The 15,011-nt window shown below is 41.6% G+C and overlaps 2 protein-coding genes across 3 annotated transcripts; both read right to left on the reverse strand.

Moving 5' to 3' along the window:
* Window positions 1-31: 31 nt before the first annotated feature.
* On the reverse strand, window positions 32-4,429 carry LOC105936400 (serine/arginine-rich splicing factor 6). Its single transcript, XM_012877238.3, has 6 exons — window positions 4,204-4,429; window positions 3,677-3,837; window positions 2,059-2,177; window positions 1,759-1,961; window positions 1,583-1,654; window positions 32-1,462 (listed from the first exon to the last, which is right to left on the reverse strand). The coding sequence occupies exons 1-6, from the start codon at window positions 4,308-4,310 to the stop codon at window positions 1,003-1,005; spliced, it is 1,122 nt and encodes a 373-aa protein (XP_012732692.2). The 5' UTR covers window positions 4,311-4,429; the 3' UTR covers window positions 32-1,002.
* A 1,928-nt stretch (window positions 4,430-6,357) lies between these two features.
* eif2s2 (eukaryotic translation initiation factor 2, subunit 2 beta) lies at window positions 6,358-14,576 on the reverse strand. 2 transcript variants are annotated; one of them, XM_012877269.3, is made up of 9 exons: window positions 14,436-14,576; window positions 11,021-11,204; window positions 10,817-10,917; window positions 10,582-10,705; window positions 10,393-10,493; window positions 9,127-9,275; window positions 8,974-9,030; window positions 8,777-8,862; window positions 6,358-7,632 (listed from the first exon to the last, which is right to left on the reverse strand). In XM_012877269.3, the coding sequence occupies exons 1-9, from the start codon at window positions 14,448-14,450 to the stop codon at window positions 7,457-7,459; spliced, it is 993 nt and encodes a 330-aa protein (XP_012732723.2). In that variant the 5' UTR covers window positions 14,451-14,576; the 3' UTR covers window positions 6,358-7,456. The 2 variants fall into 2 exon arrangements, with proteins under 2 accessions (XP_012732723.2, XP_035991598.1); XM_036135705.1 differs by lacking the exon at window positions 14,436-14,576 and having other exon boundaries at window positions 10,817-10,919; window positions 11,022-11,115.
* Between the last annotated feature and the right edge of the window lie 435 nt (window positions 14,577-15,011).

A 15,011-nucleotide genomic window follows, 5' to 3' on the forward strand; every position in this document is an offset into this window, starting at 1 on the left:
TTCTTCCTTGAATGAAGCACGCCACATGTGGACTTTTTCAGACCTTTAATTAAACATACAATTTAAAAAAATCTCTTAAATCATCGGGAGCAAAAACAATTGGGCAAGCTTATAATGCTGCATTCAGCTCATTTCTACAATAACCAATGCACACTATGGAAAAATCCGCTTAGAATGCAATTATGGTGATGAAGTGCAGTATGGGAAGCACACTTTAAACCAAGAGAAAAAAAGATGGAAAACTAATCCTAATGGGGCGTCAGCCACGGCATCAGGAAAACTTAACACTGCATTGTAGGCATTAGTCTACTGACGCTCATCCACTGCCTTAATTTATCCAACTTTGGGTAAATACATTGGATCAAGCCCTACTTATGTACAACTTGTGTAAAAAGAATCTATTAACCCAACTACAATGTAGTTTGTCGCGTCGCCCTGTAAATTTAATGTTTCAAGCGTTCACATCCAACAAAGCTTTGTCCAAAAAAAAAAAAAAAAAAAAAAAAAAGTCACGAGGAAAAGAGAAAACCTGCATCAGCTTCAACATTCACCCACAACTAAAACACTTTGGTACAAAACAAAAAATGTGTTTGAGACAAATTATGCTTTACATGATATCTGGGGAAAGTAAGAATGATAAACATCACCCAGTGTACCACTAGCAAGTTTACCAACGGTGACCAGAGTACTCCACCTTGTTCTTACAAAGCAAGCTAAATTATTTAAATGAAAACGGGGTTTAAAAAAAAAAAGTTTACATTTGTGGGACAGCAAACAGTCTTAACCGGAAGACTACTCAGAAAAATTAGGGACATGTCTTTTTCAGAGGTGGGTTTAATACCAATTCCAAACACAGAGCCCTGATGGTGTGCATTTATTGATGACATGTCAAAACAGCACACTGAGGAGAGAACAGAAACCAAGTAAGGAAGCAGAAGCCCGGGACACTTCTATTTACAACATTATAATAAAACTCGAAAGAAACAAAAAAACTTTCCGCATCTAATCCTGAGAGGCTGATCTAGACCGTGAACGAGATCTTGAGCGGGACACTGAGCGGGATGCTGAACGTTTCTCTCTGGATTTAGATCGTCGCCCCTCTTCCTGTGGGGACGGAGAGCGGGAAGCTGATTTGGCAGCACTCTCCTCCTTTCCATTCTCAACAGGGGAGGGTGACCGGCTGCGGGACTTCTTCTCTTCACCACCAACATCCATCTCCTTGGATCTGCTCCGAGAATCCCGATCCGACTTTACTTTAGAGCGGCTCTTAGAGCGGGACTTGGATTTCCGGTCAGCTGAGCGGGAACGGGATTTCCGTGACCCTGAGCGAGATTTGGACTTGTGGGACCCAGAACGAGATCTGCGGGTGCGAGAGCGAGATTTCCGCTCTCCTGACTTGGAACGAGACTTCCTCTCAGACCTTGAGCGACTACGATCACGTCTCTTGCTGCGGGATCGAGATCTGATGGAGAGAACAAAACATTTAAAGTTTTTGTATGTCTGCTCAGCTTTACAAAAAAAAAATATAAATAAATAAACTTACAGGGAATTCATAAGATTACTCTTTTGCTTTCAAACTCACCTGGAGTGAGATCTGGACCGGCTCCTTGAGCTCCTGTGGCTCCTGCTACGGGAGCGGCGGCGACTTCGAGATCTAATGACAGAAGACTCAAACACGTCATCTCAGGTGAAGCTTTTAAATCAAACATCAACTCGTTTGTCCTAAGAAATTAGTTTGAAATCCATGAGTAATCCCACCTGGAGCGGCTTCCAGAGTAAGACCTTCGTTTGCGAGGTCTGTCCTCCACCAGCCGAATCTTACGGCCGTTGATGTCTGTGCCGTCTAACTTGTCAATGGCCCTTTTCATGTCAGAGTGGGTCCGGAACTCAATCACCCCCTCATTGGTCCGTTCTTTGTGGGCGTCGGCGTAAGTCACCTCTCCTGCCTGACGCATGAAATCCTGAACAAGACGCGTTAAACAAGGACAAATATAATTACATGCCAACAGCTTCGGTCTTCAGTGGCTGACTGAATAAATAAGAGGTAAAGCGGCTTACCTTGAGGTCCTGCCAGCTGCAGCGGCTCGACAAGTTTTCCACAATAAGACGGTACTCTGTACGGACTGGAGGTCCATACTTGTCCCTTCCAGAGCGGCTCCTGCTGCTGTAACCACTACCTTTAAAGACGACAGCACAGGCAAACCTTTCTTAGAACAAACTAAAGTTAAAGAGTCAATAAAACTACTGGTCTGGACTACTGAATGAAAACAGGCCAGATCAAACTGGGGAACAAATAGGAGTCCCTTAAATCCCTAACTCCTTCAAAGAGCTTCAGATAAGAAATTTAACTACAGCATAGACTCTAAAGTCTGTAGCGTTCACATTAGAAAGATGTTTGCTGCTGCAAAGAACACCACTGCTTCTATTTCCAGCAAAATACTTCTTAACTAAAGTATATTGTATTATACTGAAAAGCTTTGGCTGGACAGTGATGTTCTTTCAGGTCCTCTGAACCCTGCAACAAAAGGAGAGGAGGCATCCACAAGGTCTTTGGTCAAGGACACTGGTGAATAGAATAGAGCCTAAATGGTCCAAATGATACTATGATTTTTTTTTTTACTTATTATTATTAAGTATTTAAAACTGATACTTTACCAGATTCTAGTAACGAACACTTTTTTTTTCTCCAGTTTTGCACTTACAAATTTTCTTTAGATTGTAAGTTGTCAACTACAGCCGATCCAGTCATGTTTGTGGTCAACATAGAAACCAATGGCAATCCTCACCATCACCCCTGGTCTATTGGCAAAAGGCTGCTGTCATCATGGCTTCCGGTTAGGTCAGCCAAGGATCAAGGGGGGGCAATGGTCACACACACATTGTAAGGTGAAAGCCAAGGCCAAACGGGACAGGCAGTCATCTTAGCCAGTCATCTTTAGCCTCAATGGACTCTCAGCCTCAGCCCGCAGCTGGACTCTTTCAAATTGAAACATCAAGGACTTTTGTTAATGTATAATATATAGAAAAATATATAGAAATGCCAAAGTTAGCAATACACAAATAAAAAAAAATAAAAAACTAAGTCCTATCCTCCAAGCAAAATGTATACTTGCTGTTTGTTCAATTAAAGTAAATATGAATAAATGACTCAAGTATTAAAAATATATATACAAGTGAATCATGTTACACTGAAGAGCCCTAGAGATCAGCCTACACCCTGACTTGCAGTTATTTGCTCATTCCCATCAAGGAACCACTAATGTAGAACGGCCCTTGATCAGGAGGAGCAAACACGTGCAGGTCAGCAACCATTAATGAAGCTGAAAACAACTTTAGATCGGGGTTTGACTTGTGCTACATTAAAAAAATAATCTTAATTCAAAATGACCACAGGTGAGCTTGGGAGAATAAAGTACTTCGTGCGGTCCATCTACAGCTGAATATAAAGCTACAAACGGGTTTAGACATATAAAAAAAGACATGCACGAAATGCGGGCATCCCAAGATCCTTTTATATGAACCAAAACTGTTTACCTGTAACGGGGAAAAACAACAATTACGTGCCATAAATGTGTTAATACGTGTATAATTGCTAAAACAAAAACATTTTCTTCGTATTCTACAACGTAACTTGTGCCCGAAGGAAAGAGGATATCTTGTAACAGATTGCACTTACTGCGCCCTCCGCCCCAGTAACCCCCACCGTAGCTGTCTCGATCTCGCCGTGGGCCCCGGGCGTGCTCGACGATCACCCGCTCTCCGCACAGCTCCTTCCCGTTCAGCTCGTACACGGCATCGTCGGCATCCCGGTTGTCTTCGAGCTCCACGAATCCATAGCTGCAGGAAAGAAACGCGATCAAACGTTAGGCAGAAGAACGGCAATTAAATGAAGGCAACTTAAAAACACACGGCTATCACCACGGGGCTAGCTAGGCTAGCTAGGCCCACGCTAGCTCTGCAATGTAGCAAATACAAAGCCGCCATGTTGGCCATGCGACATTTGCAACACGGGTTCGAAAAACGACCGAAAATTGAGTTTAAACGACCCGCGTTCAGTCTAAATTAGCACATAACTTGTTTTATGTACAAACTTGCCAGCTAAAACAAACGTATTTCGTGCTACAGCGTTAACATTTCATGCACTCACGTCGCTCACAACTGCGACTCCAAAGCTACTAGCTCCTTCAGGCAGCCAAAACTCACCCATTCTTCAAATCGATTTCCAACAGTTTTCCGTATCCGCTGAAAAACCGCTGGATGTCCTTTTCACGGACGTGATAACTTAGTCGTCCAATGTAAACGCGGGGCATGTTTATTTGAGATTTCAGCCTAGCCTAATGTTCTAGACTTTTCTTCCGAACAACTCCTAGCGTTGGCCGCTTCAGTTGCGTCACTCACAACCGTCCTAAAACGACAGTTTCGCTCGAGGCCAAAGCCAGCCAATCACAGTGAAGCTAAAGTCTGCGGCACTTCCCGTATGGTATTTTCAAAATAAAAGCTGATTTACCCATCCTTCTGTGACCAGAATCGTTTTCCATCTGAGGACAATAGTGCAGGCGTGTCCTGGGGGGACATTTGTGCCCCTTGTGCTGATTTTGTGCAGCCCTCCAATTTAAAATATTACAAGTGAATGTTAAGTACACCACAAAACACTTGTATTTTAATAAGCACACTTTTTACAATCACATAGCAAATAGAACCATATCTATCTAATGACTTTTACTCAAATAGATTTTGGTGCATCTGATTGCGAAATACAGCCTGATTAATTTTTTTAAATAATCAGATTTTGTTGAGCAAGTAATAAAAAAAAAAAAAAAAAAAAAAAAAATCACCTTTTTTGGTTATTATTCACTTTTTCACTCTCAAGTGCTTTTGACTTGACAATTTCAGCCCACGAGTTTAAAAGTCTGGACACTCCTCCAGTCTTTGACTTACTTAAAACCGTTAATAACATGTGTAAGTCGCAGAGGATATTCCAACTCGCTGTTTCTACTATGTAAATCATTTGACATACCCATCAAAGTATTACTTTGGTCAAAATGGTGTAGAAATCAGACCCTAGACCTATCAGGAAATTATGGTGCTGGCCAGACTGACACCATCAGAGAAACATGGTGGCAAGACTACCTCTCCATGGTGGTGGCATCATGTTGTTGGGTTGTGTTTCTTTTGAGAGAACAATGAAGTCAGTCCGAGTGATGGATGGATATAAATAAAGAGCAAGGCTGAAAAAAAAAAACCTGTTAGAGGCTACATAAAGCTTGAGGCTGAGGTGGGGATTCATCTTCCAGCTGGACATCACCAAACATAAAGCCAGAGAGCTACATGATGGTTTAAACCAGGGTGTCCAAAGTGTGGCCGCAGGACTGATTTTGAGCGGTCTCCCGTCTGCAATTCCAAAAGGCTACAAATTTGGCCTACCAACACAGGAGTTGGACGCAGATTGAGACTTTATTTTTCACTAGTGCAAAAGCATTAGCAAAGTCTTGACTCTGTGCAGGGAACGTCTATGTTTGCATTGTCTTAGTAAATGGGATCACATCAAGTCAGTGACTTCTACTTAAAAGCAGATTATGAAACTTGGCTAAACATAGCCAAAAAAATAAATAAACATTTCAGTGGTCTATTTTCATTACTCACAATAGACTAAATTTCATTTTTTTTTTTTTTTAATAGACCCCATTAGAATTTGTAAACCAAATTTTTTCACAAAGGCAAACCTGCAAAACCCTCTACAAGTTAGGATATACAAGAATATATATATCCTACAAATACTTTCAGCTTGATGGTTTTGCCCCATGTGACAGGTGTGGACACCACTTGTAGGGACTGAAGCACATTTAGGTAATGGAACAGGCACGTCAAGGTCCAGACCTAAATTTAACTGGGAATCTGTAGCAGCAACACCTGAAACCAGTTGGCCAGGCTTTATTCAATATGACAATGCTATGCTATTTTGCAAAAAACAGAATGGACCCACATTTAAGTCCTTTTATGAGCAAAGTAGGTAGAGATTTAACTCCCAAAACGTTTTATACCTGCAATTGCAGTAAAAAGGTATTTTTCCAAAGTGCGGACAAAATGGAGGTAAATACAAACGCGTCATATTTTGGATTTGCACTAGAAAAAAAACATTTCCTTCCACATCCCAATTGCACACTACTTTGCGTTGATTCCCAACAAAATGCGTTGTGGTTTGAACACGTCTGCAAAGCAACGGCTGGTTTCTGGATTCCTATTCCGGCTCCTGTGTTATGGGTCATTGTTAGCATTTTAAAGTGTTAGCCAACGAGAAGTAAACTGCCATGTTATATTGACGTTGCCTTTTGAAACACCCGATACGACACAAGAAAATAATGGAGAGAGAGAGAGAACATTTTATTTATGTAAAAACCCGGTTTTAAAACGACTGGTCCGACCTAACTCATTAGGCTCATACAAAAGCAGAACCACCATCATGTGGCCTGCAGCACGTGAACCGACTTCATATTCGGGATAGATTATGGAGTAAATATAAACAAAAAGTGAACCTTTAGGTTTTATCTTTTTTTTCTTTTTGCCATCAACTCCAGTAAACCGACTTTTTATTGACAAAACTTTAATTTCAAATTGCTCAAATCAGGTTGGTAAAAACATGTTGATCTAATCTTTAGAAACCTCCAATGCAACAAAAGTACTCAGATTACTTTTTTCCAACACAGCCTCACCACAATAATCACTTTCAGTTTTCTTTTTTTTTTAGCCCCATTTTCATTTTCACCGTTGACAGTAAAGCCACTAGCAAGCCAGATTAAGAATATTTTCCACTAATTAGTCTTAAACTATAAATGAATCCTAGTCTTGTCAATTAGCTCTTTCTCTGCATCAGGGAGCTGCATAGACACCTAACACAGAGTGTAGAGTGACCTGGGCCAAAATAAAAACTAACAGCCCTCGGTCTGGCCGGGATGAGCCGAAGAATATAGACAGACATCCAAGCAGCAGCGAAACCCTTATGTGAGTCAGCCTGGTTTAACACAATCTGACGGATTCTTCATCTCTGGCATGTGTCAAGTGGCAGAGAACAAATTCGAGCTGTGGTCAATCGGGCTTTTCTTGAACAAAATCAAAGAAAAAAAATATTAATCACAGCAAATGGAGAAAGTTCTAAGAGGCAGAGGGTTCGTCGGCTTAACAACAACAACACAAATGCATTCGACCCAGTGGGGGTTCCTGGCGAACGTCACCTGCTCTACAGCACCTGAACCTTTTCTGTTGCTTTTAGAGGATCTCTCACTCCCCACCTGCCTGTACGGGCAATGACAACTACACAGCCAAACTCCCGCAGTTCCGTTCAGAGAGTTCTTTAAGCAAATCAATGAGGGCGTCTTGACCCCGGCTTCAGGGGGAAACGGACGTTAGAAGAGGGAGGAGGAGGAGGAGGAGGAGGGGGGGGCCCAGGCTTCGTGGCCGGTTAGTTGGCTTTGGCGCGGAGCTGCGCCCTCTTGCCCGTCACGGCCTGGAAGCCGGTCTTGATGCTAGCGACGGAGCAGCGGGAGTGGCACGTCTCGCACTGCAGGAAGTAAAGACGGGTGTCCTTCTGCAGGATGGTCTCTGGGGAGCGGCAGGTGTGACACGTCACGTATTCCTCTGCAGGAAGGAAAACAAGCAGGCATGAGGACTTCAGAGCACCCGGTGCTTCATTTAAACAAGACTGGAAACTAGTCAGCCAGACAACGCTAACTTAAGTCTTCCAGACAATCGTGGGACTGCATTACCCACAATCCACCTGGGTCCCTTGAGCAGGAGGCAACCATAGACATTATATACGTAGACGCGTCATTGGGCGGGTTCTGCCTATGCTGCGATGCGTCAGAGCGTCCGCCATCTTAAATGTGGCAAATCTGCAGTTACTCAGTCACTTAAACAGTATCAGAGGGACTTTAATCTCTGAATATACTTTGTGTTGGTAGTATTTTTGTTTTTGTAATATTACAAGTTTTTTGTCGTATCCCTTAAGCTGCATTCTCCTGAATTTATTCTCCTAAAGAATAAAATTATTTAAAATAATCTAACCTGGTCCTATTACTCCAGGAGTGAAATAATTCTGCAAACTGTGACTATTATGGAAATGTTCCCTCTTAATTCTCATAATATGACATTTTCTCATAACATTATCACTTTTGTGTTTTTGTTTTTTTCACTTTATTGTCCTAGGACTTTTTTTCCTCATATTATTAATTTTACCTCTTTAATACTCACCCAAAAAGTCTGTTCCTAAAGGTTCACATGTGACACGGTTTTATGAAATAATGAAGACCACAATGTTTAGATTTAACAAATTGATCCTTATATTCATAACACATACAAATATATATATATATATATATATATATATATATATATATATATATATATATATATATATATATATATATATATATATATATATATATATATATATATATATATATATATATATATATATATATAGTATCTGCCTTCTATATATACATGTAGTAGGCAGATACAAGTAGTGAAATCAGCCAGAATACATTTCCATGCAGCACAGGAACGAGGCATCTTCTCTGATTCACGTTCACAATAACAGAACTCAACTTTTTTTCTGCCACATACAATTTGGCGGTGACGTTGACGTGCGAACCTGCGCCCTATGACGCGTCTACGTATATATGTCTGTGGAGGCAACCACCCAGCATTTAGAGTAAATGCTGGGTGGTTGCCATTTCGCCAAAGTTGGATCAACAAGTAAATGGAGGCGTTTCCTACTTACTGATATATCTTCTCAACACGTTTTCTATCTGTTTCTGTTGAAATCTGCCTTTGATCACAAGCTGGTTGTTTCCATCTATAGAGCCGCTGTGAAGAGACGGGAGCAAAGTCAGAACCACGGCGACGGCTTTGCTCATCCACAACAGTCATTTATAAAAACAGCCACGCTTTCCCGTTACGGTCAAAGTTAAAATATACCTTGTTCCCAGCTCAGCCAGCAGAAAAGCAAGAAGATGTTTAGGCTGACGATGCAACCTGGGAGGAGGAGAGAGCAGCGTGAGCGGTTTGATGGGGTCTGCCCAGACCTGGGTCAGAGGCTAAAGTAGGACGGAGGCGGTTGTCCTGACTCACAGTTTGCAGATATCTGTGAAGTTGACAAAAGAGGTTTTCTTGGTTCCCACTCGGACCACCTGAGGGGGCTTCATCACAAACTTCCTCTTCTCTCCAGCCACCATGTCGGGATTTTTCTCCCTCATGATGTTGAAAACTCTGTTTAGGAGCTGGGATAAACAACAACAACAAATTACTGGGATAATATCTGTCTATAACAACTGGCTTTTAACTCAAGGTAGCATTCTGGTCCTGGGTTTTAGCGTTGTCCTTTTCCTGGACAGATCCATTGAGCGATCTGCTGCCGTCAACAGCATTGTGTAATCTGATCGGGTTTTGCCCTACAGCGAGTATTTTTGGCTGTTTCTAGCCAGGTCTCCCTCCTGGATGCTGCATCTCAAAAAAAGCGGACCGAGGTTAATGCCGTCATTTACTGTGCGCGCTCTCATTGATGTCGGATCATGCTGAAGGTACCGCTGGCTCGGTGTTTTCTATTTAGCTGCGCATCTTTCACATGTGGAGTCAGTGACAAGACTACAACCTCCATTAACTTTCTGTACCTTTTGCTTTTCAAGAGAAAGTACTCCTAGCCCCATGCTTTTGTTTTGAGCTATACATAGTTTGTGCTGCTGACAAGCCGTCACTGACTTTCTTCCCCATAGAAAGTACACCTGGCTCAGAGTTTGTGTTTAACTTTGCATCTTTAATAAGCTGAGGTAATGACAGAACAATTAAAAACGTATGTATAAACGGATTACATTTCTTTCCTATAGAAAGCGCTCCGGGCTCAGCCCTTCACTTAAGCTGTAACTCATCCCAAAATGCTCCGTCAACAAAAAAGAAAAAAGATTGAAAAAGCCGATATGGCTATTTACTCCCTGTGCTCTCCACATTTCTCTCCCAGATAGAAAGTCTCCCTGGCTCGCTGCTTTTTTTCCAAGTCTCTTTCCCAGACCTGCAGTTCAGGACAGAGCCAGTGGAGCTAATGCTGCCACTGCGTACTCTTAATGTTAATCCTTCCAACAGAAAGTATTCCCAGCCCGATGCTGTGTGCCCAGATTCTTTTCCTTTTCTGAAGAAAGGCTAATTGCTTTTATTCTTTCTAGATGGTGCCACAGACCAGAGCTACAGCTCTCATTACCTGCATGCACTCATCTTTTTGCTCCCTATAGAAAGTACTGCTGGTGCAGTGCTTCTGTTTTTAGCTGTGGGCTTATTCAGATTTTAGACAACTGAACACGAATTAGCCTTGTAACATGGCTGGAAACACTTGATGTGAATTGGTACCTCGTCATAAGTGTAGTCTCTTTCTGTGCCGGCCCACGCCGGTCCGGTGGGGGAAATGAACGAAATGCCATCGTTGTTCTTGCCCTCGTCGTCCTCCATTGCTGCAAACACAGTACGCAAAGCTTGTAACACAAAGCAGCCGGCGGCGTTACGGCCGTGCTATTCAGAGAAAGCCTTCACGCTCTCTACCGTCATCTTTTTCCAGAGGCTCTCCCTCGTCAAAGTCCACTTTCTTTGGCTTCTTCTTTTTGCTAGAGAAATCTAGGTTATCCTCCTCGATCGTCTCCACCTGCTCCCCTTCGATTTTCAGCTCCTGTTTTTTTTTTTTTTAAACCAGAAATGCGTTAAAGTCAGTTTAAGTAAAAGGATTTTACAGCCAATATGAGCAGAGAAAGGGAAACAGATAAAAGCAGCTTATCAGTACCTTTAATCCTTCTTCTATGTCATTATCAAACACCTTCTTGGGCTTCTTCTTCTTTTTCTTCTGGTTGAAAAAGTTGAGGTCGTTCAAATCGTCGGACGTTTCTACAGAGATAAGCAAAGCCCACTTAGATCCCGCCTGGTTTACAGCCCACCCAGAGGAACGTGACACGGGGCTGAAAGCAAGTGAAACGCCTTTCTCTCAGACCTTTTTTCCGGCCTTCATCTTCATCCATGTCCAGCTCCTTGTCCTCTCCCACCTCCGGCTCTGCCTCCTTGGCTTCCACCTCCTTCGCCTCTTCTCCTCCTACCCCCTCTCCTCCTTCCTCGTCCAGCATGAAGGGCTTCTTCTTCTTTTTCTTCTTCTTGGTCATGTTGGGATCGAAAATCATCTGGAAAGGGGAGGGGAAACCGAAATTGGCCAAAGAATTAAATGCAAACGATAAAAAAAAAAAAACGTAAAGAAAAAGACCCGTGAGAGCAGTTTTCAGCTACGTCCGTATCTGGATATATAAGGAGGAGGGAGACTAGAAATTATTACGGTACTTGCTCAAGGTCTCTGTATTATAAGTCATCAGAACACAGGGTTGATTACACTTTTTTTTCAGATTTATTTTAGTACATTTTTAAAGAATAAATAATGAAGTTGAGTATTAATGGACGGCAGATAATTCGAACGGGATCAAGCTTAAAATATAGAATCTACAAAAACAAAAAGGCAAGGCAAGTTAGTTTGTAAAGCACATTTCAGTAACAATAAACTCAAAGTGTTGTACATGAACAGAACATAAGCTAAACATTACAGAGGAAAGCACACTGCAGTGGAATAGTAGCAGCAGGTTAAGATATAAGACAAGAACTAAATGCTGCTCCTCCATGTTTGGTTCTGGTTCTGGGTATGCAGCGCTTGAATGGGTTCATAGTCACCTGGGGACATGGTGATGTAGAGCTGTGTGTCGTCTGCATAGTTATGGTAGCTGATGTTTTATAATCTTAGCTAGATATTGAATAGGAGGGGACCAAGGATGGACCCTTGGGGAACCTCACATGTGATTTTTGTCATCTCTGATGTAAAGTTACCTAATGATACATAAAAAAGTCCCTGTGCTTTACATAGGACTCAAACTAGGACTGTACGATTTTACCAAAAATCTAAAATTGCGATTTATTTCAACCATAACTGCGATTGCAGTTTAATTGTGACTTTTCTCTGCATTAATCACAAGCAATAAAAACGTCCTGTAGATCAAGATGATTGTAAACAAGGACTATTTAAAACAAGAAATTTTAATGTTTTTATTAATCAGAATATTCTTATTCAAGAGAACAGCTTTTAATTGAATTGGACGTCAATCCTCGTTGAACATGAAGTGCAACCAACAAACAAGTCTGTTTATTAAACAGTTTGACCAGTACTTAATGCTATAGTGAGATTCCTGAAAGTTCCTGGTAAAAAAAAAAAAAAAAAAGTATGATTATATAAACTTTAAAAGAATAAAATTACATTATGACACTGCTGCAACTCTTCCCTTCCACGTGGGAGCAAACTCACTTTAAACATTAACCACACCTAAAAAACGTCTTATTCATTAATTGTTACGTAACCAAAAATTGCAGACCTCTACGATTTAGAAATTGCTTTTTTAACGGAGCAATAAGCGATTTTCCACCACTAGCTGGAGCTTGAGCAGTGTCTGTAGACCAAAACAAGACGTGTATCAAGCCATCAGTGAGCCTATTTGAAAAAGGATAGAAACACAACCGAACACCATCACCTTTCTGAGGAACATGTCTAATGAAGAAGTAACTCAGAACTTTATAATGCTTTTAGCAAGAGAACGTTTTGATCTGATGGTCGTGCTCTCCACCATTTGGTGCCTGGCGGTGGCGTTTTATGGGCAGGAAGGGGCTAAGCCCTGAATGGCTGCTGTTCACGACTATGTAAACAAGAGAATGGAGGACAACAGAGAGATGACGAGAGATGTTTAACCATAGGTCATCTAAAAAGGTACATGTAGTTCTTCACAAAACCACTTTTAGCTCTTTCTACCTAAAATAATTAGCTTTTTGCTCCTTAAAGTGTGTTGAGCACGAAAACCTGACTGGAAAACGTCAAAGTGGCTGGTCATTGTTGAGAAAATATTTCATTGTTGAAACAATCTTACTGATAAAGGGGAGGTTTGAGATGGGTCTGTAGTTCTGCAGAGAAAGTAGTTCGTCCAAATTGTTCTTTTTCAGCAGTGGTTTGATAATTGCTGTTTTTAGGGACTGGGGGAGTACAAAAGACAGAAGGAACGTGTTTATTGTTTGCAGTGCTTCTACAAGGGCGCTAAACATTTCTAGGGGAAATACCGATCTAAGTTAAATCAGATGTTAGTCTGTCTACAATTTCTTCTCAGCTGTTGTAGTTCATTTGGATGAATTTGGACATTTTGTCAAAATCAGTTCTAGTTTTACAAGATTTTGTTACTGAACTTGACATGAATGTACAGGCTGACCCTCTAATCTTCTGGATTTTCTCTAAAGTTAGCAAATTAATTACAGGCCCTGGTGGAGCTCAGATGCCGCGATCACAGGAGGGTTTGTTAACCTGTCGACCGTGGCAAATACGGCATTATTAAAGGTTTTTGTTGATGATCTCAGAGAAGATTCCCCTGCAGCTTTCAGTTATAAATTATGTCTGTAAAGTCTCTCTTTATAGATGTCACAGTGACCCACAGCAAAAAAGTAGTATAGTTTAAGTTCATTTTATTAAGTATACTTAAGTATAAACTTAAGTCTTAGTATAGTTAAGTCTTAGGACAACTGGTGGAGCATTTCTACACAGCGATTTTCTTCTTCCCAGAAACGATCTTCACTTTAATTGGAGTAATTTAATTGGAGGGAAGGGACCGCTGGGTGGACAGAGACGGACCAATGGTTGAATGGATTATAAGATGGACAATTAGACAGACAGGGGGTTGTTGAATGGATGAATGGATGAATGAATAGACAGGCAGACGACTGATGGATGGACAGATGAGTTAACAGGTGGATGAGTAGCCAAACGGATGACAATTGAATGGATCACTGTATGGAGTCCAACAGAAGGATGGATGAATAAACGGATGTCCAAGTTTTACACCATTTTATAATAACAATGTAGAGTTAAAAGCAACAAGAAAGCGCTTCATGCAGTTAACAACAGCATTTATTTGCCATGGATGTGGATTTATTTTATATGTGGAGTGAAGATATCTAACTAAGCTAAACCTGTGTAGCGGTTAGCATCGCCGCCTCTGCTTAGCTAACTCTGACCGCTCAGTTTGACAGAACCAGCGGCTCCGACGCGGTAGATGTACCACCCCGGTCAATAGTAATCATCCACACGGTGTGATAAACCTCCACCCAGCAGCGGGGTTCGCTGCTTTTTTTAAACAATAAGAAATCAGTCTGGCTGTTCAGGCCGCTGTTAGCCCAGTTGCATGAGCAGCAGCCATGTGAGAGCCGCCGCGGACAGGGAGGGGAGCAGCACCGCCGAGGCCCAAAGTCATCGATTAGAACCGGGAAACCAACCGTCTGCATTCCCCCCGAAGCTCCCACACCAACGGGGACCAGACAGCGGGAAGGCCGAACTTTCTTACCTCGTCTCCGGACATGTTTGCGGCTCGAAGCGGAGAAAAATTCAGTCAACGTCTCTTGTCTCTAGATCACTTCCACACGTCTTGCGTCGAGATATTTCTTGCATCAGCGCTGGACACGAATGCGCATGTGCGAAGTCGCCAAACCGTGACGTCGCCGCAAAACCGTTGAGGAGCGTTCAAGATCAAAACGTTGCAGTGTTTCTGGGGGACACGATGTGATTGGTCCATATGGGTAATTAAAAAAAGAAAAATTAGTAGATTTATATATCCACCATTTAGCTCTGCATATTGGGATTTTCAGACTTTATCACGCAGGTTTGATAAATGTATTTTATCCATCCACCGTATGGGTTTTATAGGTTTCACGTTTAAAGTCTGACCACTGGAGTTATGGTCATATCTTCATTTTGAACTTTAGCATTTATAAATTATAAAATTAGCTAAATAAGAAAAAAGATTAAAAAAAATAACTCTGGAAAGTGTAGGATTTTGACATGGAAAATGTGGAGATCTGGTTAAGAGAAAAATGATTACTCAATAATAATAATAAGTTAAGTTATTTTCCATTATTGGATC

The sequence above is a fragment of the Fundulus heteroclitus genome, chromosome 1 (assembly GCF_011125445.2).
Source record: "Fundulus heteroclitus isolate FHET01 chromosome 1, MU-UCD_Fhet_4.1, whole genome shotgun sequence".
NCBI classification, from domain to species: Eukaryota; Metazoa; Chordata; class Actinopteri; order Cyprinodontiformes; family Fundulidae; genus Fundulus; species Fundulus heteroclitus.